This window comes from Tetrahymena thermophila (genome assembly GCF_000189635.1).
Source record: "Tetrahymena thermophila SB210 genomic scaffold scf_8253891, whole genome shotgun sequence".
Classification (NCBI taxonomy): domain Eukaryota; phylum Ciliophora; class Oligohymenophorea; order Hymenostomatida; family Tetrahymenidae; genus Tetrahymena; species Tetrahymena thermophila.
In genome coordinates, this window is record NW_002475961.1 from 79,537 (window position 1) to 104,786 (window position 25,250).

Consider the following 25,250-nt stretch of genomic DNA (forward strand, 5'->3'; position numbering starts at 1 on the left):
GTTCTTCACTCCAATCCATAAACTCCATCTAAATCATTATTAACTATCGCATTCATGTAGGTTCTCAAGTTTTCTTAATTAGAATATCTATTTTTATATTAAAATATCAATTTAATAAATATTTTTTTATTCAACAAATATAATTACTCTGGTAACTCCAAACGATTAAAGCATGTGTGAGCCTTTGGATATGGGTTTTTTTTATCATATGGTACAGATTTAATTTAGAATTTGGCATAATTACCTCTGTTTGATTCTAATTTCCTTTTTATTGAATAAAATTGTTAAGATTAACATAAAAAAGTTTGCAAAATAATTTTTATAAATCATCCATTATTCATATTTTCTTTATTATTCTTTAAGGAATGGTTTCAATTTTCACTTTGATGTAAAAAAATTGAATTACTTAAAGCCATCAACAGGTGTTCTAGCAGATCCTGTGCAATATTAAAGGAATTTAGAAAGTTGATCTTGGTTGAATTCACTCATAACAACCCAAAACCATTAGATAACTCTACTGTTTTAGCTATAACTTCCTGTGTACTCAGTATTTTGTTTCCATTCATCCAAATTAATGAAAGGAACACCATTTAAGATCATTTCAAATTCATGAGCTTCGAAAACAGATAAATATTATTTAGGGATAACTTTGTAAATCTCCTCGCATATTGCATCTAAGAATACCTTAACCGAATCTATGCAAAGATATTGAATCCTTTATTAATTAAAATAATATTGTATATTTTATAAAATAAGATAAATTTATTTAAAGATATGCAATTATTAAAAATTTTAATTTATTTATTTATTACTATTTTTAAACATAAAGTTCTTTATTTGAGTTGTTAACAAGAGTTTCTTCTCCATCAGGAATAAGTTCAATTGTTTTTGTGGTACCATTAACATTTTTATATACAGCAAATACATCAATGAAATCATCATCTGCTAACTTATTTTCCAATAAAAACTTCCATGAATTGTATAACTATTTATTAAAATTCATAAAATATAAATAAAATATGTTGTTATTAAATTAAATATTTTCAAAGATAAATGCAAAAACTATCACAAAAAATTTATTTACTTAGGTATCGTAAAAGTAAATATCTTCTAAATTTGTAGGCTTTCCTAAGATATAATTAATTATACTTCTGTCAAAGTAGCAGTCCATAGTGATTCTCTCAAAAATAGTTTTTCCAATTATTTTTCCAAGAAGTTTAAAGCAGTCAATTATGTGATCACACTATTCAGCATCTTTGTTAATTTTGTAGCAAATATCACTTGTTCCTGCTACTGTGAACATACCTAATAAATTACAATAAAATATAATTTTTAATTAATAAATTAAACTGCGATTAATCTTCAAAATGCCAAAATTAATTTTAAATATTTGAAAATGTGTCTTTTGATAAAAGTCAAATTAGAAAATATTAACTAAAAATAAGATTTTGAAAGTTTTTTAAATCAAAATAGATTTAAAATAAAAAACATTAAATTTGTAATTTTCCTAATTTACTTTTTTGACAAACAAATATTTAATATTTGCTTCTCAAATTTCATAAAGAATTATAAAAGAATAAGAAATTTAACTAAATTTTTTTAAATTGTGAACTAATGTATTTTTATTTGTTTATGGCTAAATATTATGCTTATATCTTTGGAGAATAGTCTCTAACTTATTACATACATTAATATAAGCTAGAATGCTAAATTATAATTATGTTTTATACCTGTATTTGGGTGGAGAATTTCTTTCATGCAGAGAAGGACCCATTCTCTAAGCAAACCTCCTGCATCATTGACCTTATCTCCTATGATTTCAATTTTGACTTCCTTTAGAATATTTAAAATTTACTTAAAATTGTTTACTTTTAATGAGGAATTTATTTAAAAATGCCAAAAATATTATTCAAGTTTCTATCAATTTAAATGATTTTGCTTTCAGTTTTTTTTAGTATTTTTATTTTTTGTGGTGGGTTTTATTTCTTGAATATGCGCAGATTTTAAAATAAATATCAAATTTATTTAAATTTTCATAATCTGAAATAGATTTTTCTCTATTTTTTCTATTTGAGAAACAAACTTTTATATTTTGTTTTGAAAACATATGCAGTAAATTCTGAATTAAGTTTTTCTAAAAAATCAATTTGATCATCTCTCTTCAAGAAATAAATGTCCTTAAAATTAATTTTAGGTTAAGCATAGCAAAAAATGAAATTAAACTAATGTATTTATTTGCTTTTACTATAGTGTTATACTAAATTAATAAATATTTGAGATTCTTATTTCACCAACTAAATCTTGGAGAATTAATTTAATTAACTCTTGTGAGAAATTTGTTGAACTTAACATTAATGCTGAATTAATGGGACTTACTAAATGCTACGATTTATCTAAACTGAATTTAATAGTCTGCATAGTCAAATATGAGACAATTAATAGTATTTAAAAAAAAGAGGGGTTATCAGGAAACAATTTTTATAACATAGATTATAAAAGTTTTTTTTAAAAAAAAGGACTATTGTATTTTATTAGTATTTAGTGCATTTATAAATATTATAATATAGTAAATACCTTATGTAAATTGCATTATTAAATTCCAAACATGCTATTCAAAAGTACATTATCTGGATTTATTCTAATCCAGTCTGCACCCTAAGTCCAAGGGATTCTTAAAGCTTCACATTTTTCTCTAAACCAAATTTATTTTTTCTCAAAGGTTAAACATTAAACTTCCTTAGGAGACATTCTACGGAGTGAAGCCATGTTAATGTCTTGCTTGCTATAAGCACGTCTTTCCCAGCGATATTTTGTATTACCTTAGTAATTACTGCTGGTACTTCCACTAGAAGTTTTGCGAGAAGAAGTTACAGAGGAGTCTAGATTTTGCTATGTATTTCCATCTCCGTTATCAGTATTCTTAATTGGGACTTTGGCCCAGAAGTACTCTACTTAGCTTGGATCAATATTTGAAGCTTTTTCACTCTAGTTATTGCCGAAATGAGGGTCAAGTAAGATTTATTATTATATATAGTTATGGTATTAATTCTAGTTGGTTAGACAAGTATCGATATGGTAGTTCAACTGTTTATTTACAAAAGAATAAATTAATTTTAGGTTTAGATTGTTGGATAAAATCATTTTAAATATATCTCTTCTGATATTTCTTTGTATCCTAAACTGGTTTATACTTTAAATTCATTCATTTTTGTGTTATTGCTTGTTTATTTTGGTTTTGCTTTTAAACGCGCAGCTTCTAAAAACTTGAATAAGCGACTTAGCAAAAAAAAAAAAAAAAATCAAAAGCAAGCAACAAACACATAATGAAGGCATAATTTATTTTAAATATGAGGATAAATTTAATAAAAATTTTACTGTTTGATAAGTTGTGCTGGGAGAAAATGTTTATCCGCAACGAGGACATGTAGTGTGTTCACCTATCTTGCTTGAAGATGTCTTTCTCTTTTAAAATACTTATGAAATCTTTTTTCCACAATTTCCCATTTTAAATGCAATCTCGCTTTTTTTTCTATTTGTTTTTTACTAAGAATTATATGAGAAATGAGCGAATGAACGAACCCTTTCTTTCTTTTCTGATGTTTTTAATTATTTTTTTGTGAAATTCGTGTTTTTTATAATTTAATTGATAATAGTAAAATTTTTTATAAAAAATCCAATTTAAAAAGCAGAAAGTTATAAACTAAAATCCATTTCATTATATTTTTTACTGCTATCGAGTCTCCCCCTTATAATAACAAATAAAATTGAATGAAAGTTAAAAAAAATGAACAAATTTTTATCTATCTTTATAATTATCAAAGTAATAATCAGCAATTGATCCAATCATTCAACCTAACATTTGTTTTTTTTAATCATCTATTTTTTTACAAATTTTTATATTATCCATACTACAAGATTTTCAAAGCCATCAAGTAATTTACATTTTCTTGAAGTTTCTTTTCTTTGTTTGTTCTATATGATTAATCCTATCAATTATATCCAAATAAAAAAATACACTCAAGACACTACCTTAATGAATCTATTTGATTAGCATCAAACTTTTATGATACTTAAAAAGATTAAATTCTATTCAATAAAATTCATTTTTTTTCATAGAATCAACTTTCTTATTACAAACTAGCAATAGCCAAAAGCTTTCTCTAATTTCAAATCAAAGAGAATTATCATTTGTCTTTTAAAGATTAAATAATCTTCATAACCAATCAAATACATAAAGAATTAATATTTTTTCATTAAATATATTTTTAAGGTATTTTTTTAAGTTATAACAAAAAAATATTTGATTATATCAACTGTTAATAAGATGAGCTCAATTATAAAGTATAACAAAAGTAAAATAGATCATTTTAATATCAAGAGTTAACTTTTACATAATTAATATTAATTTGTATTAACAGCACAATTTATTTTGGCATGAGTATTGTAACCGTTTATTTAATAACTTACTAGCAATAAATTATTTACTTATTCTAGCTTATTAATTTTCATGGTTAACAGAAACAAATAAATAAAAAAATTAAAATGTGAATTAATTGGAAAAAAATTTAATTAAGTCTTATTAATATACGATTAATCAATCACTTATTTTTGAAAGTTAGCCATGATCTAAATCAAATCAAATTTAAATAAACACTCCAATATTTTTCATTTCAGTTTATTTATTCAAATAATAACAAAAATAGGAAAAATGAAAAATAATCCTTATTATTTTAGCTTTTAAAGTTATTTTATTATTTAAAAAACAATAAATAAATTTAAATAAATTTTTTATACGTATAATTGAATTTTAATTTCATATTACATAATAAAAAGTTATTAAAATTTTATTTTCATTTAAAGTATTTTGACTTAATTAATATCTTCATTATTAAGATAGATAAATTTATTAATTAAATAAGAAATTCTTTAATTTAATTTTAAAAAAACAATAAATTCTTTAAAAAAATAAAATAATTTCTTATTTTTTTAATACAGATTTAAATGATAATAAATAAATTTGGTTAAATAATTTTTATTAAAAATTTTAGTTTGGATTTTTTAATTGAATATAATTTTATTAATATAACATTTTAATCGATTGATGATTAATGAAAATAAAATCAGAATTAATTTTATTTTTGATAAATAAGAATAATTTTTTTAAAATTTAGCTGGATTAATTATTTTTTGATCATGATGAATATTTTTTAAATAAAAAATCTTTATGAAACTATAAAAATATAAATTTCAAAAAAAATTTCACATATTTTCTATTGGTTTTGGAATGTTTTATATTTGTTTTAGTGTTATTGATCATATTAAAATGAAGATGTTTTTTGAAAAGGATATTCATTCATTCACTAGCTGATTGATAATTGGCTTCTTCGATTTATAAATTAATTCAAGATTTCAAGTTAAAAGCAAAGAAAAAATTTACAAAATTAACTATTAAGATATTCACAAATTTAAAAAAAGTAAATAATGTATAGTAATAATAATAATTAGTCGAATTAATGGAGCGGAACAACAGAGCTCATTTTATAGCCGCAAAAGCTTGCTTTTGACTCTGAAATAAATTTAGAAAAGCAATATAATTCATTTGAATATACCACTCATTAGCAGAACAAATTAAAAGATTTATTACATTATTAGTTTGCTTTTGAACCTGATATTTATTAATTGCCTGGCCGCATTAACTACAAAGTAAAATAAATTAGCAAAATTTGAAATATGAAAATTATAGCATTTAAAAGAGAATATTTTAATCAAATTTAATTCAATTCTAATAAATATTATCTTTGCTATAAAAAAATATTATAATTCTTGAATTTTATTAACGCCTATTATAAAAATATGAAATATAGTCAAATAAAATTAATTTAGTTGCTGAGGATTATCTGCCAAGCGTTAAAATCGATACAAAAGTGATTAAAAAAATCTAATCTTTATTAAAAGATGGGCTAAATAAATAATTCTTTTTGAATGGAAGTAGCTTTGAGTCTAGTTCTCATGATCTTGTTCATTAAACTTTTTATTTAGACAAAGTATCATTTGACTTTGAGGACTCATTTGAAAAGTAAAATCAATAATATAAAATTTGCATTAATTTTTTGATCGTTTAAGCTTTAAAACAAACTCCTTTATAGTTTGCTTTAATTACAAAAACTTTGAAATTAAATAAAAAACAAAGATAATTAATATTTTGATTCAGTCAATCAAACAATTATACAAGATCGACCAATTTATCTTTTGCACACTTATTAGCTTTTATATTTAGGCAAATAATTTAAGAAGATTAATATAATTTATTTTAAATCTGTGATTTTTAAAAAAGATTTATTCCCTATAATATTTGATTGATTAATTTATAATGCATAAATCTCATTCTAAATAAATTAACAATTTTGAAATTTGAATTTCTCAAGAAACAAATTTATTTCTATTCTGATTTAATTAATTATTATTTATAAATTATTCTCTTGTTCTTTTACTTCATGCAATTAAAATATTTAATTTATTTTAATACTTTTTGGAACTTTTTTATTATTACTTTTTTAGGAATATTATGATTTTATTTTTATAATAAAAAAAATATTTAAATAATTTTTTGTTTTAAAAAGATCATTTTATGGCAGATAAGAATATAGTTTAACTTGTTTTTGTATTGGCGATGTTAGTAGAACAATGAAACCTTCAAAGATAATGTAAGAATAAATGAAAGAAGCTATAAAAGGTATATCAAGTTTTTAGGGTATTGATTTTTCTGAAGTTTAAGAATATTAATATAGAAAAACTGATCTTTTATACTTGAACCATTATAGAATATTTTTGTTTTTTGAATCATATTCTAATTAAAAAGAATAATTCAAAATTCATAGATACCTTTATTATCCAAGAATAAACTTTACAGCTTAGCTTATTTCTTAGCCATTCAAGCTAGTTTCCACACCAATCGCAGCTTTTCTCACTTAAAAAATAAAAAATAGTGATTTAACTTAAAAAGAAATTGCTAAAAGAAGAAATTTAGTTAGGTAAATAATACATAAATTAAGTTCTTTAGATAATTTATTTTGTTTATTATTAACTTAGATATGGATTTTTAAGTCTCGATAGAAATTCTAGGATGATTCCTCTTCATGCTTCTGATGATTACTGTGTTTAGATTCCATTAGTGGGTGTTTGGACTTATGGTATTGAGTTTTCTGAAGATGAATCACTCGAACATTCTGATAAAAGATTTGTTTGGAGCTTACTTGCTGAATTTGTTAAAAATAAAACTATTGCATAAAGATTTACTTATAATTAACAGTAAAAAACATTTATATTAGCTGTATTTAATCTTGACAGAAGTACTAAATACTACGAAATATGTATTTAAGAAAAATTAGATGAAGAGGATGAAACAGATCATTTATACTCTTAATAAGATAATTTAAATGAGTCTAATTGCTAACCTATAAAAAGAAATTGGTGTATGATTAAAAACTACAGCAATAGCATTGATTAATCTTAAATTTAAATGAATTATTCAAATGACATTGCTTCTAAATTATCAGTTGAATACCCATTTAGATTTTCTTCTAAAATGATTGTAAATTAATTTGATGATGATGAATTTTTCAAAAGCATAAAATAATAATAAATGAAACAATCATAAGTAGTATCTCAGTAATAATAAAATTAATAGTACTAATAAACTTATAACTAACATCAAAATAATCTATAGGTGAATAATACAAACACAATTAACAATAAGTAAACAGTAAAAAGAAACACTAATAATACACCTAACAATATCAATAATAATGTAAATAAACAAAGATAACTTCAACAAGCTAACCCCAATACTAAAAATGTAGATACAGATGAAACTGAAACATAAAATTAAACCATTAATAGCAACAATCATTACAATAACAATTTAGTTACTATAAAGAGCTAAATTTTAGAGTTATAAAATAAACAAGAAGATTATTTCTTAGAGTCTTAAAAGAGCATCTAATCAGCATCATTTGCTAATAATTAAACCTTCTCATAAAATTTGCACCTTTAGGTTTAATCTGAAAATACAAATAATCAAAATAACACTAATACTGATTAAGGTAAGTAATTTTTATAATTGTATTTTATTAACATCTAATCGTTTTTATTATAAAAGGATTATAGCTTCCTCCTGCTGCTGAAAGAATAATTTAATAACAGCAAGAATAAATAAATAAAATGAGCTAACAAATTCAACAGCTAACAGTAACTTTTTAATAAATTTTAATAACCATATATTGATTGATATAAATACTAAAATAAAAGGAAGCCTTAAAATAATTCTAAAACAACTCTTCAAGACAATTTATGGATAACTAGAGCTAATACTCATACCCTCTTAGCCCTTAATCTCAATCATAAATTATCTAAAATCCACCTTCTTTGAATTATAACTAACCTCGAAATATGAATCACCCAATGTATAAAAACTATCCTCCTATGCCTCCCCCTTATTATTATGATTAATATCATTTTTACCCTCCTCATCCTCAAATGGGACCTCATTAATATCCTCCTTACCCTCCAACTCCTATGAGCGACCATCCCTATAGTATGTATCACAGAGCTGTAATTTTAACTTCAAAAATTATATTTATTTAAATCAAATTGATGATAAATAATTCATTCTTAAAAATAATCAGCTTGATAAATCAAACTAATTATGTGGTTACATTTATTTTTATTTTATTAAACAGCCATATTACATGTAAGAATCTTATATTAGTGGAGATGGAAAGAGCAGTAAAGTAGGGATGATGAACAACATGATGAATAATAATGGAAACTTTAACAATTTTGGAGGTAATCATTAAACTAAGAAGAGTATTTACATAGATAATATTAGTGAATACTCATAAAATCTTAGCAATCATAATTCTTTAAAACATTTTATGAATGGAAATTTCCTTAATAATTAATAAGTTGATGCGATCAGTGACATTTAGTCAATAAAGAAGGAGGATGATACTCAAAGTGAAGCTTCAAATCAAAATGTGCTCAATAATTTTAACAATCCATAAAAGAATGTTATTAATATGAATTAACAACAATTTGAGAATAGATCATTCTCTAACAACAACACTATGGGAGAGGTTAATGTTAATACCATCAGAAACAATGATAATTCAAACATAATCAATAATTTCATGCAACAAAATTAAAATTCATAGATAAATTAATCTGCACAATCTGCTTAATCATTATAGCTTGTCTAATAGAGCTCTTTATAGTCCATAAACAATTAAAGTCTCTAAGATTAATCTAACAGCTCTTCTAATAATGACAGCAAAAAGCACCTTAGAGAAGGAAGCATAGTTAATTAGATATAAAAATAAATAAGTCAATTTGGAATTGAAAATACTTTCTAATTTAAAGAAGAGTAAATAAATATTTAATTCAAGTTTAATTTTATAAATAAAAAATTTTCAAATTAACTAAAGAGGAAACATCTCTGTTAAAGGAGGAAGAAAAAGTGAATTCCAATTCGACACCTAATAAAATTAAAATGATTTTAACTAGGTTTCCGAAAAAAATAGCTTTGAATGCGCCTCAGATTAATACTCTAAATATTCTGCTCACATGTATTATGGTGAAGAATAAAAAATACAAAAATAAAATGAATAAGAAAAAATAATATCAGTTAGGCCATCTATTGACTAGCCTGCAAACAAATTTTAACATAAGCAATAAGAGTCATTAAATTAGCTCCATTTATCTCAAATAAAATTAAACTAAAATGATAAGGAGACAAATAAAAATATTCCTTGTTAAAATGACGATTTTATATCAAAATAAGAAAATAAACAAATTAAATCGCCTGCAAAAGTAATGAACGAAGAAAATTAAATTAAACTTAAATAAATGGAAAAAAATATAAAAGAATTCGAAAGCGAAGACACGTTTACCATAGATGAAATAGTTAACTTGAAAATGAAAACTGATTTCTTTGACTCTATAAAAAAGGCTCCTTGCTCATCAAGTTCAAATAAAGGAAAAGAAAATAATAATAACATAAATACATTTTAAATAAAAAACAATAGTAATTTCAATAACAACAATACCTCCACTACTAATTTTACAAAATCTTCAAACACTCCTTAATCTAGTTCTTCTAATTGCTAATCTTCAAGCAGTACTAAAATGTAAATTCCAACCATAAAATAACCTAGTTTGATTGACTCTGATGACTCAGATAATGTAATTTTATTCTTTACTTTTTAAAAAAATGTTTAAAATAAAAAAAATTTAATAGGATGAAATGAAAGAAATTCAAAAGAGATACAAAAATTACATAGGCATTTGAAATATAAATTTAAGGAAAATATAAAAAGTTCTCAACCTAAAATAAATAAATATGTTTATAAATTAAAATTTACTTACTGTATTATCCAGAAGAAATCTAATTCTATTTTATTATAATTTATTTTTACTTGTAAATATTATTAGTTAATTGATATTAGTGTTCTTAGTTTATTCATTCATTAAATATAAAAATGAACTCATTTTTGTTTTTTTTTAACAAAAATTAATTTACATATAAACATTCTAATTATTTACATTTTATTCTTTTTTTTTATTTATTTTGTATTTATATTTCAAGCTATCACTTTCAAAACGTACTATTATTTTAATCATAAAATATTCTACTCATAGGAGTTTAATTTTAACATTTTGGGAATTTCTAAGCAATTTTTAAAGCTCTCTCATCTCCTATTTTTTTATATATTTTTAAATAGATTTAAAAATAATAATAAAATTAATTATATATATTAATAATTAAATAAACATTTCAAAAGAAAAATAATAAATCAATCAATTTATATATTGCAAATAAAAATAAAAAAATCAGATTAAAAGATCAAAAGTGAGATGACTCTTTGATATAGTTTAGTCAGTTTAGCTTTTTAACAAAAAAAATAACATAGAGTGAATATTAGTTAATAAATAATTTGCAAATTCTTGAATGTTAATAATCTTCATTTTTTAAAGTCATTTTTTTTATTTTCATAAATTTTTCCTTCTAAAAATTAAAAATTATTGATTTTTAAAATTCATCCAACACAAAAATTCCTAAAATTAAATTTTAATTTATTGTTTTTTCAAACTTATTTTTAAAATTTAGGTTTTAATTAATTATTTACTATTTAATTAATAATATCAACTATTTTAAAGTAAATTTTAATTCAAATATATTTTAATTTTTTTCTATCTCATTACAAAGAAGCAATTTATTCAGCTAATGTTTTATAAAATAATTTAAAATATTAAAATAATTAAAATATTGCTTATTCAATAGTATATCTATTTGAGATATTTTATAGATAAGTAATTTTATTTATTATTTTTTCAATCTGTGTTTTTAAATTATGCTTTATAAAAATCAGATTAGTTTATTTCAAATAAAAAATTATATCAGATATTTATTGTTGATGAATTAATAATTAAATTAATATTTATAATTATAACAAAAAGATATTTTCTTTAAAGTAAATAAATAAATATAAAAGATATGAATCCTACAATTGTTATTTTAGAAGAAGAGAATTTATTCATTTAACAGTTTCAACTCTCTAATCTATCTTAGCTTTCTTATTATGTGGAATGTAAAGGGATAGCAGCAGTTATAAATCCTGTTAGAGATATTTGTCTGTATTCTTAATTAGCAGAATCTCGAAATGCTACTATATAATTTATTTTATTAACTGAGGTTCCCTGCGATTACATTTCAGGGCATTTAATCCTATAAAAATTATACTAAGCTCAAATTTTTGTTGGCCCTCAATCTAACTGTAAATTTGATAACAAAACCCTCAAGGAAACTGAAGCAATTACATTAGGCGATTATTAGCTCAGATAAATTTACACACCAGGCCATTCTATCGAATCTTGTTGCTATTTACTTGAAAATGTTATCTAAAGCTGTAAACCTGTAGCAGTTTTTAGTGGTAATACTTTATTAATCGGAGATACTTGTGGAATAAATACAACTTAAGCCTAAACAATTGAAGAATAAACTTACTTAGCATCTCTTTTATTTGATTCTTTAAGAAACAAAATATTAACTTTATTAGATACAACTATTATATACCCAGGTCACACTTCTGGTTTTATATTAGCACCTAATGCTAAAAATGGATTAAAAGATACTTTATTAAATTAAAAGCTAGTCAATAGATCTTTATAGGAAGTAACAAGAGAATAATTCATTTAGCAATTATTAAAAATCACTACTGAAGTACCTAAAAATTATTATTTTATTAGTGAACTAAATAGAGATTTAGTATAAGCAGATTTACTTGAAAGTAAGCTTTAATCAGCAAAATAGCTTGTTAGTGTAGATGAATTATTAAAGTTCTAGCAACAAGGATCAATTATTCTTGATTGTAGGCCTTATGCAGACTTTTTGAATGGCTTTATAGAAAAATCTGTGAATATGAGTCTTTCAACTAAAATAGAACTATGGATATCAATGATGTATTCTTGTAAAAATAATAATTTTGTAGTTATTTGCTAACCAGGCAAAGAAGAAGAAACATATACTAGATTAGCAAGAATAGGATTAGATTTTACCATTAAAGGAACTCTCTAAGGAGGCATAGATGCCTACACTGAGAGTGGAAAAGTACTTTAAAAAGTGCCTAACATAGATGCTGCAAAGTTCAAAAATGAAATTTATTAATAATAAGCTCCTTATTCAATGGATGTAAGAGATGAACAAGACTATTAAGCAGGTCATCTTGAAAACTCTTTAAATGTGCCAATAAGTTAAATGTCAGAAGCATTTTCTTCTAACATTGATCATTTCCCAAAAGATTAACCTATTTATGTTTTTTGTAATGGTGGAGGCAGAGCTCCTCTTGGATGTTCTATCTTAAAGGCTAATGGCTATTAGAATGTTGTTCATGTTGTTGGAGGTATGTCTAAACTAAAAGAAAACGCAATTCAACTGATTAAACAATGAAGTGAACTAATTCAAAAAAAAATATATTAATTAATTAAAATGTACTTTATATTTTTAAAATTATTTTTTTTAATAAATAAATGAACTAAAATCTTAGCAAAATAATTAACTTAATTTTATCCAATCTTCTTTCACAAAAAAAATTATTTATGCTTTTGTTAATTTCTAAATAAAATTAATTTATTAACTTATTTAATACTATTTACATCATTTTTTAAAAACAAATATTTTTATTTAGAAATAGAACAAATTAACAAAGAAAATGCTATATGATTCATAATATATTTACAATATTAATTAAATAATATGCTTAAATATTATCCCTTACCTTATATAGATTTATTAATTATCAACATAGACATATTTATATCATCAAAGTACTAATAAAATGAATAATAAATAATTTTTTGTAATTAAACATTTTAGCAATATGTACAAATAAAGCTTAGTTATAAATACTGGCTTATAATATAAAAATATCTTTGTATTTCAAATAATATCATCAATCCAAGGTAATCTGACAATTTATTCATTTGTAAATTTTTTACCACAATGCTAAAAAACATCATCATCCATATATCCAGGACATTTGTAAATACCAGTTTATATATCATACCTTAATTTCCCTCCACCACACTCAGAACATATTGGAATTTGTCCAAGTGTTTTACCATCTGCGCATTTCAAAACTAATTCATCCTTTGTACCAGTTTTAGGCTAATTGTTAATTCCTAATAAAGCCTTTAAGTATTCTGCAGTTTTTTTTTCATATAATTTTAAATTTTCTTTGAATTTAAGTAACTATTCAGGAGTGTAACCAATATTTATTTCAGTGCTGCTTTTACTTTTTCCTTTTGATTTTTTTTTTCTTGCTAATTTTTTATGTTGATTTTTTCTTTAGATAGCTTTTTCTTTTTCATAATCACTATCACTACCTGAGTTATCAGTCTCTGAGTCATCAAAATCATCTTCTGAATCAGACGAATCATCTTCCTCTTCTGAAGAACTTGATAGCTTTCTTTTTAATTTAGGTTTAGTAATTTTTTTCTTTTCTTTTTACTATTAATTTTTCTTCTTCTATTATTCAGCATCGTAATCATAAACTTGATTGTCATCACCATCATCGTCTTATTTTTTTTTCTTTTCTGAATCTGTTATTGTAGATATCAGTTTATCAACTACAGATTTTTTTTGACCACCTCCTTCAAAGTAATCTATTACCCTAGCTTTATCTTCCTTTTTTAAATCATAATAACCTTCAATTTCTTTAGGATCAATATCTTTATATTTTCTACCAAGACTAAAGCATTCTAAATGTCTCCATGAAGTCGTTGTATGCTCACCTTAAAAGAGAGTTTCTAATCCTATTCTAAGCTCATTTTTTTAAATTTTCATTTTACATCCTTTGCATCCAGCTCTACTTGAGCTTGCATAATCAAACTTTAATTCTTTCGCGCTCATATATTTGTTTATGTTAAAGACACAAATTGATAGATAAATATTGATTTCCAAATAAAATTTATATTTTTTTATCAAAATAAATTCAGTCAATCAATCTAAAAAAAATTCAAATTATTAGAAATTAGAAATTTCAAAACAAATCTTTTTTACAAAATATTCTAGTGAAATAAAAATTAAAGTAGTTAAAAAAATAATAGAGTTGTTTGTTATTTTTAAAGTCAAAAATTTAATCTTTTTAATAAGGAATTACTGAAATTTTAGTTTGTGTTTCATTCATTTTAGGTATATTGTATGTGAATTTTATCTAGATTTTATATATATTAAATAATTGTGCGATTAATCAATTTTTAAAGAAAAATTTAACTTAAAAAGTAAAATATTTTAATTTACTTTTGCATTATTTAGCTATATGAATTCTTAGTTTCAATTTTTGTTTGATTTGATTTGGCTAAATTAGTTGTTATATTTATTGTCAAAATTATCAAATTTGCTTATTTTGATTACATTTAAAGACAGCAAAAAAAGTGGAAAATTTTTAAATGATAAATAAATATACAAAAATAATTAGTCTGAAATAATTTAATTATATTGAAAATAACATAAAAATGGTGGATGCTAAAGATGTCACTAGATTTTCTGAATTAGATGATGTAATTCATAATTTTAATAAATGAAGTATGTAAATTTAATTTTCTATATCAAAAGTTTTTAAAGTCTGACTTTTCTTCACATATCAATTTGAATATCTTTCTGATGTAAACTAATATGCAAAAAATATAGAACTTAAAATATTATAAGATATAAATTAGATAATTCAAAGACTATTTAGCTTTCATAGGGATTGCAAAAGTGCTCAAATTTGGTTGAAGTAAGTATACAAATTAGGTAAAATTAAAAATTGTTTTGTTATGTTTGAATATTATTTTAAAATATTATTTAAAGAGTAAATTTATTTACATATTTACTGAAAGAAATCAATAAATTGTTACCACATAAATTTTTTTAATATTTATTTTTTAAATTTTTACTCTTTTAACTAACCATTTTCATATAAAAGAGATTAAGAAGTGAGAAAATAAACTGTAATTTAAGAATTATTTGGAAAATAAATAATTATTTCATTATTAATTCTTAATTTTTAATTATATCTTTGCAATTTTGAAAGGGTCTTAAAATAATTCTATGACATAAAAATTTATTTTAATATAAAGGAGTAATAAAATCTCAAATTCGGAAGCAAGTGCAGTAGCATAATCATTGTCTCTTTGTCCTAAACTTGAAAATATTCTATTATTTATGCAGTAAAATATCTAAATTTTTAATTGAATATTTTAAAAATAAAAATTAATAAAAAATGAAAAGAGCTAATCACATTTAAAATCAAGGAGTAACTCAGATTGGTTAATATTTATCAAATTGTTCCAATCTTAGAATATTGAATCTTGACCTAACGTATTAATAATATTATAGTTTATTTTTATACATAATGAGTAATATTAATTATAGGCGTAATTATATAAGTTGCCCATAAGAATTATGTATAAGTCTATAAAAGTGCTAAAGCCTTACAAGTCTAAAACTTAACTTATCGTAAAACAATATTTATTTGGATTAAAATTATTTATTTTACTTTTAAAAAAATTAATTTAATTAAAATTAAATTGTATTAAAAAAGACATAATGCAATTCTTAATAAGAGACTTCTTAGAAGATATTTGCAAAAAATTATAAAGCTTGTTGATTTAAAGCTCATTTACTGATTTTAGAATATAAAATGTGCTAAAAAAATTTAAATTTAAAAATAAATAGTAACTAATATGCTAGCTAATTTACTATTGAATGAATTTTGTTTTGACTCAAAATTAATTAAAATATTAATTTAAATTGATTGTATCGTTCTTTAATTTTTTTTAGTTATTTTGATTATCATTTAATTTTTTCAATTTATTGTATTTTCTCATATATTAAATTCTTTAAACCTAAATTTTGGTGAAATTTTGAAAAAATTATCTTAAGACCAGGAGACAAAAGAAACTTTTGTTTCATTTAACCTTCACAAAAAAGATTTAAGGTATTAATTTTTTAGTTTATTTTTAAAGTATATTCACTTTTTAAAAGTAAGATAATGGTATTTTTAATTATATAAAAATCTAATATGACATTAATCAAGCTAAGTTATCATATTTTTTTATGATTCGAATATAAATTTTATTATTTACTTATAAAAGCTTTTATCAAATTATAAAAAAATTAAAATAAAATTAAAAATGTTTAATTAAAATAAAAAAAGATTTTACATCATCAATTATTTATTATAAATGAATTTATTTTTAGAATTTTTTTATTAAGATAATCATAAAATTATATCAATTAAATAAATTATTAAAGATCATTTTCTTTATTAAAAACACTCTTTATTTTTATGATTCAAATATGAGATTACAGAAGAGAGATAACTTAAAATGTTAAAACCTATTATTTTAAGCAAGATAATTTATAAATAACCCTTTCAATTTTTATTAATTTTGCACAGATTGATTACTATCACTAAATAAAAAGTTAAACTGATAAAAAATTATATTCATTTTAAATATCATTCTACTAAAATTTGACCACACAATTTAAATTGTGATAATCGCCTATTTATTTTTGAAATTTATTTGTTAGAAAATCAATAAAAATGTGAAAATGCTTAAGTTTGTATTTAAAATAAACTTTTAAATGGATGGTAGAATAAATGTATATACATTATTAGAAATGTGTTATTGATTTGGAATATTGATCGCAACATAAATTATTTTAGGTTGTATTTAATTTATTTAGAATCTATGAAAAATTACATCATTTATAAACATAATTTATTTAATTCTTACAACAAACTGAGGTAAAATAATAATTCAAAAATTCATTACAGCCACCAGAAAATTTTGAATAGATAATGTATGCATTCAAGATAATCCAAAAAAAAAATAAATGTTGTTTGTGTATTTATATCTTAGACTAATTGAAAAATCAAATAAAAGAAAATGAGTCATAAGATATTGTTTGCTTTACTCTTCAATGAAAACTACACAATAACCAGAATATTAGATTATTCATTTTTAAAATATCGAAACTGGATAGTCTATCTATATGCTTAGCGGCAGAGAGTGCTTTAGAAATATCTAATAATATACATATACCAATTCATAAATAATTGAAGTCTTTGTTTGTTTTTGGGATTAAGAAATCAAATAAACAAAATCTGCAATTTATTTAATCAAAAAAAAAACAATCTGTAAAATAAGATAAAAAATTACAAAAATATTAAGGGAAGCGTTAAAAGTCTTAATAATAAAAGAATTAGAGGTTTAAGGCATTGTAATGAACGGTTCAACAAAAGAAAGTACAGTTAAAGATACAATTTTTACTTGGACTAACGATAACAAGTATAAGATTGTTTTAGTTGGTGATTCAGGTGTTGGAAAGACTAGTATCTTTTGGATGTATATAGAAGAGTTCTTCCCTGATGATGTCTCAGAGTTAAAGGTATTTATTGATTAAGCTAGCATATTAATTACTACCTTCTATTAGGTTTTAGCACTTTGTTAATGCATTCAAAACAAATACTAAAGCATTTTTATGAATCCTTATATTTTGAATGTCACATCATTTATTTAAATTAATATAGGTTACGATGGTTGACTTCAAAATTAAAAATATAGTAATTGATAATGAACTAATTAAGCTGTATATATGGGATACAGCAGGGTAAGAAAGATATCGTGCACTAGTTAGTAATTATTTTAAGGGAACACATGGAATTATTCTTATATTTGATATATGCAATTAAAACTCTTTTGAGTCTATAAAAAACTCTTGGATAAATCTTTGCAAAGAGAAATCAAATGACGCCCTTTTCATCCTTGTTGGTAATAAATCAGACTTGAAAGAGAAGAGGTAGGTTTAAGAAGATAAAATTTAGGCGTTCGCATAGCAAAATAGTTTACCCTACTTTGAAGTAAGTGCTTTTGATGGATCTAATATAATAGAAGCATTCGATAAGATGGCAAATGACATTAAAAATAAATTTTTCCCTAAGGCTTCAAAGCCTAAAGATACTGATTTAACAAGCGGATCTGTATAAGAAGAGTCAGTATAAAAGGAAGAAGCGAAATAGCCTGCAAAAAATCCAAATCGTCAAAGTGTCACTTTAAAAAACCCAAGTAGCAATAACCTCAAAAAAACTGCTGGTAAAGAATCTAACTGCAATTGTTGATTTAATTTTTATTTAAAAAATTTGCTATTATGTATATAATTTACCAACCTAAAGTTATATTGAATTATTCAGAACAAAAGCTCATTTTTCAAAAAGATTTAATATAAGCTAGTAAGCTAGATAGCTAATAATTATCTCCCTCATTGCCTACCTGCTGACTACTCATAATGCTTGATAATTGAAAACAAATAAATAATTAAAGTAATTGGTATTTCTAAATGCACGGTTATAGTAAAGGTGATAAAATCTAATTAAATTTAATTACTGTCATATCAAATATTAAAAAAAAGAACAAACAAAATTAATACTTCGCAAAGTCTCCTTATCTTAATATTAATAAAGATATCTTTTAATAGTTAGTAGCAGTAAATAGATTAAATTAGTTCCACCTTAAAGCTGATTGCTTTTTTTTAATAATTAATTTGTAAATCTCCACCTTTAAACTCCAATCACTTAAAAATAGGGCTTTTAATTAATTAATACATATAAACATACATGCAAGCATAAAATATTAATATTTAAATGATAGGATGCGAATAAAGCTAGTTTATCAGGATACTTGAAAAATGAGAAACTCTAGAATAAATGTAAAAAATAACTAGAAAAAAGACAAACAATAATAAATATTTATTCATGAATTTAGAAAATGTTTAAAAATAATAATAAAAAATAACATCTTAAAACAAACAAAAAAATGGGTTAAATAGAACTCAAATAAAAATGATAAAATATAATAAAAATGACCACTACAGTTTAAATAAACACTTTCATTAAAATAATACTTTCCATATAATAAATTCTTCATTTATCTTGCTCATTAACAATTTATATATTTAATAAAATAAATTGCCATTTATTTCTTAAAAAATATTTAACTTCCTAAGAGAAGTATCTAGAATATTTATTTACCTTAAATTAATTTACATTCAAATTAACTTTTAACACAAAAATTTAATAAAATACAATTTTAGCTTAACATGTTTTATTAATTTTAATTAATTAATCAATAAAATCCCAATTAAATACTTTAATTCAGATTAAGCATTTTGAATAATTTTTTTTTACAATTAAACTAATATTTTAATCATTATAGAAATATATATTTGACAAATATATTTTCTTCTTTTAAAAAATGTTTTGCTCATTTTATTATTTGTATTATTTTAGAATTTTTTTACTTAAATTTCAATTGAAAATTGTAGGTTAAATTTTAAAGTATATTATTGTTTTTAGATTATGAAATGAGTAATTAGCCTCAAAATTAAAATTATATTCTAAATAATACTAAATAATTTAACCATAATAAATTTTAGTTTCAATATTAACAAAAAATTAAATTTGGAGGGAGGGTAGATAACAGTAGTTGTATTCAAAAGTTAATGAAAGTATTGTGTGGTATTCAATTTTCAAAAAATTTTTTCAAAATTTAATAAAAATAGGTTGATAAAAAAATTAAAAAATAGAAAGTGTAAAATTAGATTAAATTCATAAAAACTAAAGGAAATATGACCATCTGTATGTACCTAAACAGTTCGTGATATTTTAATTACAGGATTAGCAATAGATATAATATAAAGAGATTAAGTGCTTTAAATGATTGATTAATTTATTTTAAAATGATTTACAATTTTTAAAGAAATTAATATTCAAATTATAAAAATTAGAACTTTAGAATATTACATAATTAGGAAACTCACTTTGATTGATAAATTATTATAAGTAGACAATTTAATATTTTTTTAAAAAAAAAGTTAGAATTTATCAATATTTACATTTCAGAAAGAACAGATAACTAATAGTAAAATTTGATTAAAATAAGATATAGAAAGAGCAAATAAGTACCAAAGTATAGAAACGATAAATAAATTAACTAAAATGTATTCGGCAACATAGTTTCAAAGCGATAATCATAGTCAAAGTACATAAATAATCTGTTATAATTAAATAGAAGCTTTTTTATGATAAATAAAATAGGTTTAGACTCAAAATGTTCTAATAATACTTTCATTTTAGAGGAGTATTAGCAATTAAACAAAAAATTTGAAAATTTTTTTAAAACAAACGATTGCTTGCAATGCATCATGGGGCTCATTTAATCAATATCATCTAAAAGTAAGGATAAAATAATCCAATAGCTTTAAAGAGAATAAGAATAGGGACAAAGCTAAAACATTATTGAAAGAATAATGAATTAGATATAAGTAAATGATAATAACTTATTAGTAGACTTTCATAATGAATATAATGAATTGAATTAAAAAGAAAAACAGTAGATTCACACTTTAAAAGATAAGCTGATATATATAGATAATTTTATAGTGAACATTAGGTTAATATAAAACTTTCTCAATTAACCAAATATGAATGAGTTCATATAATAATAAAATAGTTAAGTTATAACAACATAAGATGACAATTCCTTCAAACCTGGTTCAGATGAGTTCACAGATGATGGTCTAGATTACAATAATCCTATAGAATAATAATCTGAATATTTAGGAAATCAATAATTAAGCAATCAAACTAATTTAGAAAACGAGAGTTTATCTTTGCTCAATTCTTCTAAAAACAAATAGCACTTTGAAAATTAATCTGAAATCAACTCTGATCAAAATAATAAAACCTCAGTGCAAGTTTAAAAAATTCCAAAAGAATAATAAAAGAAGTCAGAACAATATACAACAAGTAACTATGGTTAATTGTAAAGCAATAATAAAGTGAAATATAATTAGGTGTAAAACAACAATTAATAATAAACTTATAAATAAGTTAATCAATTAAATAATAATTCTAATAATGATCAATTTGCATATAACTACAGCTAAAACAATTAAATGAGTATTTAATCTTGTTTGGCAAAATTTAGTAATACCAATTCTTCTAATTAATCAAACTCAAATTCAATCAGTACTTATTAAGTAAGTAATATAACATATTTTAACAATCATTAAAATCAAACAAACTCATCATCAAATAGTAATGATTTATTTGATAGATCATATAATAATTTACATTAAAATGCATGTGAGGGTATATTAGACGAAACATTAAATAACAATAACAGCTATCAGTAGAATATTTAGATGATTGTTGAAAATTCATAAATTTAGGAAGAATAACCAATTTGTAATCCAAATATTAATCCTTAAGAAAAAGATAATTAATAAAATTATGACGCCTAATAAATTAACTAGCAAATTAATAATTAAATTAATTAGCATATTCAATTATTACAATTTTAAAATAACTCAGGCTATGGACAATAGCGTAATGTGTGTACAAATAACACAAGTACTTTATATGAAACTAATTAATAGTAATAATAATAAAATATAGAAATGACCGATAATAATGTTCATGAAGAAGGTAATTTAAGTACATAACATTAAAATAATTTACCTTAAGAGATAGATGAAAAAAGAAAGTACAAAAATATTTACTAATGGGTATATAGAGATTTAAAGTAAATAATTTAAGAATTACAAAATATTCCAGAGGTATTTACATAATTATTTACAAAACATGAAAAAGAATATTAAGATAAAAAATAGAGAGCAAAAAAAAATTTATTTTAGCTATTCAAAGAACTAAAAAATAATAAAATTTTAACATAATATATATCAAATTTTGAAAATGAAGAAGATTTTTTGCAAGGTATAAATATAATTCTTTAAAAAAAAGAAGTTAGAAAAAGCAAAAGAAAGGAAATAGATTTTGATTCAAAAGAATATAAAAGATAACGAATTTTAATGTTTAAAGCATTTTAGAATAAATTACAAAGCAAGGAAAATAAGTGATTTGTTAAAGTTTAGTGAATATGGATAATTGTTTTAGTTAGTTAACAATATTAATTAATTATATCTTTAAAAAAATTAATTTTTTAAGTTTTTATTCTATTTTAGTTTATGTTTTTATTTTTTAAATTTTTTTAAAAGTATTAAATAAAAAATATTTATTTATCTCCATTTTTGATTAAGTTAACTTAAGTACTTTTATTTTTTTAAATTAAAATTAAAGTATTTTAACTTCTTATGAATTATACAAATTTTATTTTTATTTTACTCATTAAATTATTTAATTTAATTTAAGATATTTAATTATGTGAGAACAGATATTTCCATTTACATAAACATAATTTTACTATCTGATTTACTTTTGTTCATAAAAATTATATTCTTATAATATATTTTCTCACCATTTAAACCAACAATACGAGGTAGAATTATTTTAAATTATTTTTGTATAAAAAATAAATAAAAAACCATTTTCTAAAAGTGAAAAAATCACTGAAATTTTTCATAATAAAAAATAAAATTCTAAAAAAATAAAAAATTGAAATGTTACTAATATTGCTATTCTCGGATAATTATTTCTATAGTAGGAAATAAATATTATTTAAAAAATTTAATGTATATTTAAAATTATAAAAAAAGGTATCGAAAGAGGTTTCGAACCTGAACTAACAAAAAAAATAAGCAAAAAATGTTTAATCAAAGATTTAATTAATTTTTTGATGAAGAAATCTCAATTTTTAATCAAACATTTAATTTTTCGAGTTAAGCCTTTTTTTCATTCATTTTGAATGTAAAAAAAATAATTAATTCAAGATTAAATGTTTGATGTAAAAATTTAAATTTCTTCATCAAAAAATTAATTAAATCTTTGATTAAACATTTTTTATTTTTTTCTTCTATCAGGTTCGAAACCTGTTTCAAAACCTTTTTTTTATTTATTTTAATTTTTTTAATATTATATTAAATAATATTTATTATTCTACTAAGTCTATATTTCTAACTCTAGAAATAATTTTCTGAAAATAGCTATAAAAAAAGAGTGCGGAAATATATAAAAGAAAAAAACATAATATTTTCTATATCTATGATAAACAATAGTTGAAAAACCAAATAATATGATCATAATTTAAAAAAAAAATAGGGTTCATGTTATTATAGAACAATCTAAATTACTAGAAAATAAGATCTAAAAGAAGATATATTTCTTTCCTTTAATTTATATTTTAAATTACTAAAATTAATTTAATAGCAATTTTATAGCTTATATTACTTGTAAAGAAAAGTCAATCCTATCAAATCAAAGGATTTATTTTAAGATTTTAACATATTTGAATTTATAGCCTCTTTTTACACAGAGTTAAAAAAAATTGTGAAGTAAAAATTAATCAATTTTTTGCTAAAATTAGTAAATTCTTGTGATTTTTTTATTTAAAATAATATGATTAAAAATTAAATTAATATTAATGACTTATATATAAATGTGTTAATTTGTGCTTATTAAAAATTAAACCTTTAATAATTAAGTTTAATTTATTTCTTACATTAAATTAGATTTTAACTGATTTTTTCTTAATTCATTTTTATTTATTTTAATAAAATTTTAAAATTCAATTAAATTTCATAATATTTTCATTTCATTTAAAATTTAATAGGAATTATTTGAATAATTATTATTATAAATAATACAAAATAATTAAAATTTTAGATGGAAGCTGAGTCTAAAGGGAGTTAACATTCTTTAACTATGATGAAAACACATAAGTAGACAAAAGATTCTAGATAACATGAAAATAATCTAAAATAGGAAAGGAGAATGCATTATTTGATTAAATAAAATTTGTTATTAAATTTATAAAAATATCAAATTTTTAGAAATTTTTTCTTTTTTTGTATAGTTTTTACCATTAAGCTAAAGTGAAGTGCAAATTTATTTTGTTTTAAAAGTTATTTAAGGTGATAAAAGTGAATATGATATTAATTTTATAATCCGTTCGAATTTGATTGGAATTGTAATCTATTCTTAACCAGTAATATAATGCTAATTAGGGCATTTTTTTTTCCAATTAAGCAAAATTTTTTATTATTAATAGTAAATTATATGTTTTCACTAACTTCAGATATGTTTTCTGATAAAATGATATCAATATTTTGTTCTATTAGTAATTTTTGTATCTTCATTATAATTAGCAAGTATCAAATTAATATAATTCAGATAGGTGTTGTTTTTTAAAATATTTACAAAATACTTACAACAGTAGCTAAGAATTTAAATTGTATTATTTAAAAATATAAATTATAGATAAATTACATGTAATATAAATCAAAAAGATTTAATTTAAGTTTATATTAAATTAAAAAAATTAGATTGATTAATTGAAAAATTAATTAAATGTTTGATTGAACAATTTTTATATTTTTCATTGATCAGGTCTGAAACCTGTTTTTAATTTCTTAACATTTTATTTAATTATATTAAAAATATTTATTTGCTACCAAAAAATAAAATTCTCTAAATGGCTATAAAATAGTTTAACAATAAAAAATAATTCACTTAAAGAAAAAATTTAGTTCATAAATGATTAAGATCAAAGATATTAATACAAACTTCTGAAGACAAACATAAACATCTTAATTTAATACCCTTAAATTAAAAATTTTTCAAGTAATAATTAAAGATACATTTTAAACATACTAAAAATAGAAATATATCTCACATTTATTAATATAACAAACT

General features: G+C 21.4%; 7 protein-coding genes across 7 annotated transcripts; 5 read left to right on the plus strand and 2 right to left on the minus strand. All coding sequences in view use genetic code 6, as the record gives it.

Moving 5' to 3' along the window:
• Nucleotides 1–5: 5 nt before the first annotated feature.
• On the minus strand, nucleotides 6–3,504 carry TTHERM_00681730 (HECT domain ubiquitin transferase; the record flags this gene model as incomplete). The annotated part of the gene is made up of 8 exons (XM_001027309.3): nucleotides 6–87; nucleotides 148–264; nucleotides 407–715; nucleotides 813–985; nucleotides 1,085–1,305; nucleotides 1,731–1,833; nucleotides 2,575–3,084; nucleotides 3,376–3,504. 8 exons carry the CDS (start codon nucleotides 3,502–3,504, stop codon nucleotides 6–8), a joined length of 1,644 nt encoding a protein of 547 aa, XP_001027309.2.
• Nucleotides 3,505–5,427: 1,923 nt separating this feature from the next.
• On the plus strand, nucleotides 5,428–10,345 carry TTHERM_00681740 (rhodanese-like domain protein; the record flags this gene model as incomplete). The annotated part of the gene is made up of 10 exons (XM_001027310.2): nucleotides 5,428–5,703; nucleotides 5,865–6,076; nucleotides 6,621–7,031; nucleotides 7,090–8,102; nucleotides 8,159–8,247; nucleotides 8,308–8,610; nucleotides 8,739–8,844; nucleotides 8,965–9,421; nucleotides 9,483–10,239; nucleotides 10,295–10,345. Exons 1-10 carry the CDS (start codon nucleotides 5,482–5,484, stop codon nucleotides 10,343–10,345), a joined length of 3,621 nt encoding a protein of 1,206 aa, XP_001027310.2. The 5' UTR covers nucleotides 5,428–5,481.
• Nucleotides 10,346–11,551: 1,206 nt separating this feature from the next.
• TTHERM_000681749 (rhodanese-like domain protein) lies at nucleotides 11,552–13,003 on the plus strand (the record flags this gene model as incomplete). Its single annotated transcript, XM_012800895.1, has 1 exon — nucleotides 11,552–13,003. One exon carries the CDS (start codon nucleotides 11,552–11,554, stop codon nucleotides 13,001–13,003), a length of 1,452 nt encoding a protein of 483 aa, XP_012656349.1.
• A 489-nt stretch (nucleotides 13,004–13,492) lies between these two features.
• Nucleotides 13,493–14,464, minus strand: TTHERM_00681750 (poly polymerase and DNA-ligase Zn-finger region family protein; the record flags this gene model as incomplete). Its single annotated transcript, XM_001027311.3, has 1 exon — nucleotides 13,493–14,464. The coding sequence occupies one exon, from the start codon at nucleotides 14,462–14,464 to the stop codon at nucleotides 13,493–13,495; it is 972 nt and encodes a 323-aa protein (XP_001027311.1).
• Nucleotides 14,465–15,069: 605 nt separating this feature from the next.
• On the plus strand, nucleotides 15,070–16,224 carry TTHERM_00681760 (kinase domain protein, putative; the record flags this gene model as incomplete). The annotated part of the gene is made up of 7 exons (XM_001027312.2): nucleotides 15,070–15,114; nucleotides 15,170–15,219; nucleotides 15,263–15,349; nucleotides 15,676–15,765; nucleotides 15,827–15,916; nucleotides 15,971–16,054; nucleotides 16,140–16,224. The coding sequence occupies 7 exons, from the start codon at nucleotides 15,070–15,072 to the stop codon at nucleotides 16,222–16,224; spliced, it is 531 nt and encodes a 176-aa protein (XP_001027312.2).
• A 1,603-nt stretch (nucleotides 16,225–17,827) lies between these two features.
• TTHERM_000681769 (Rab-family small GTPase) lies at nucleotides 17,828–18,722 on the plus strand (the record flags this gene model as incomplete). The annotated part of the gene is made up of 2 exons (XM_012800896.1): nucleotides 17,828–17,992; nucleotides 18,135–18,722. 2 exons carry the CDS (start codon nucleotides 17,828–17,830, stop codon nucleotides 18,720–18,722), a joined length of 753 nt encoding a protein of 250 aa, XP_012656350.1.
• A 1,875-nt stretch (nucleotides 18,723–20,597) lies between these two features.
• On the plus strand, nucleotides 20,598–22,519 carry TTHERM_00681770 (Ras family protein; the record flags this gene model as incomplete). Its single annotated transcript, XM_001027313.2, has 3 exons — nucleotides 20,598–20,640; nucleotides 20,697–21,051; nucleotides 21,112–22,519. The coding sequence occupies 3 exons, from the start codon at nucleotides 20,598–20,600 to the stop codon at nucleotides 22,517–22,519; spliced, it is 1,806 nt and encodes a 601-aa protein (XP_001027313.2).
• Between the last annotated feature and the right edge of the window lie 2,731 nt (nucleotides 22,520–25,250).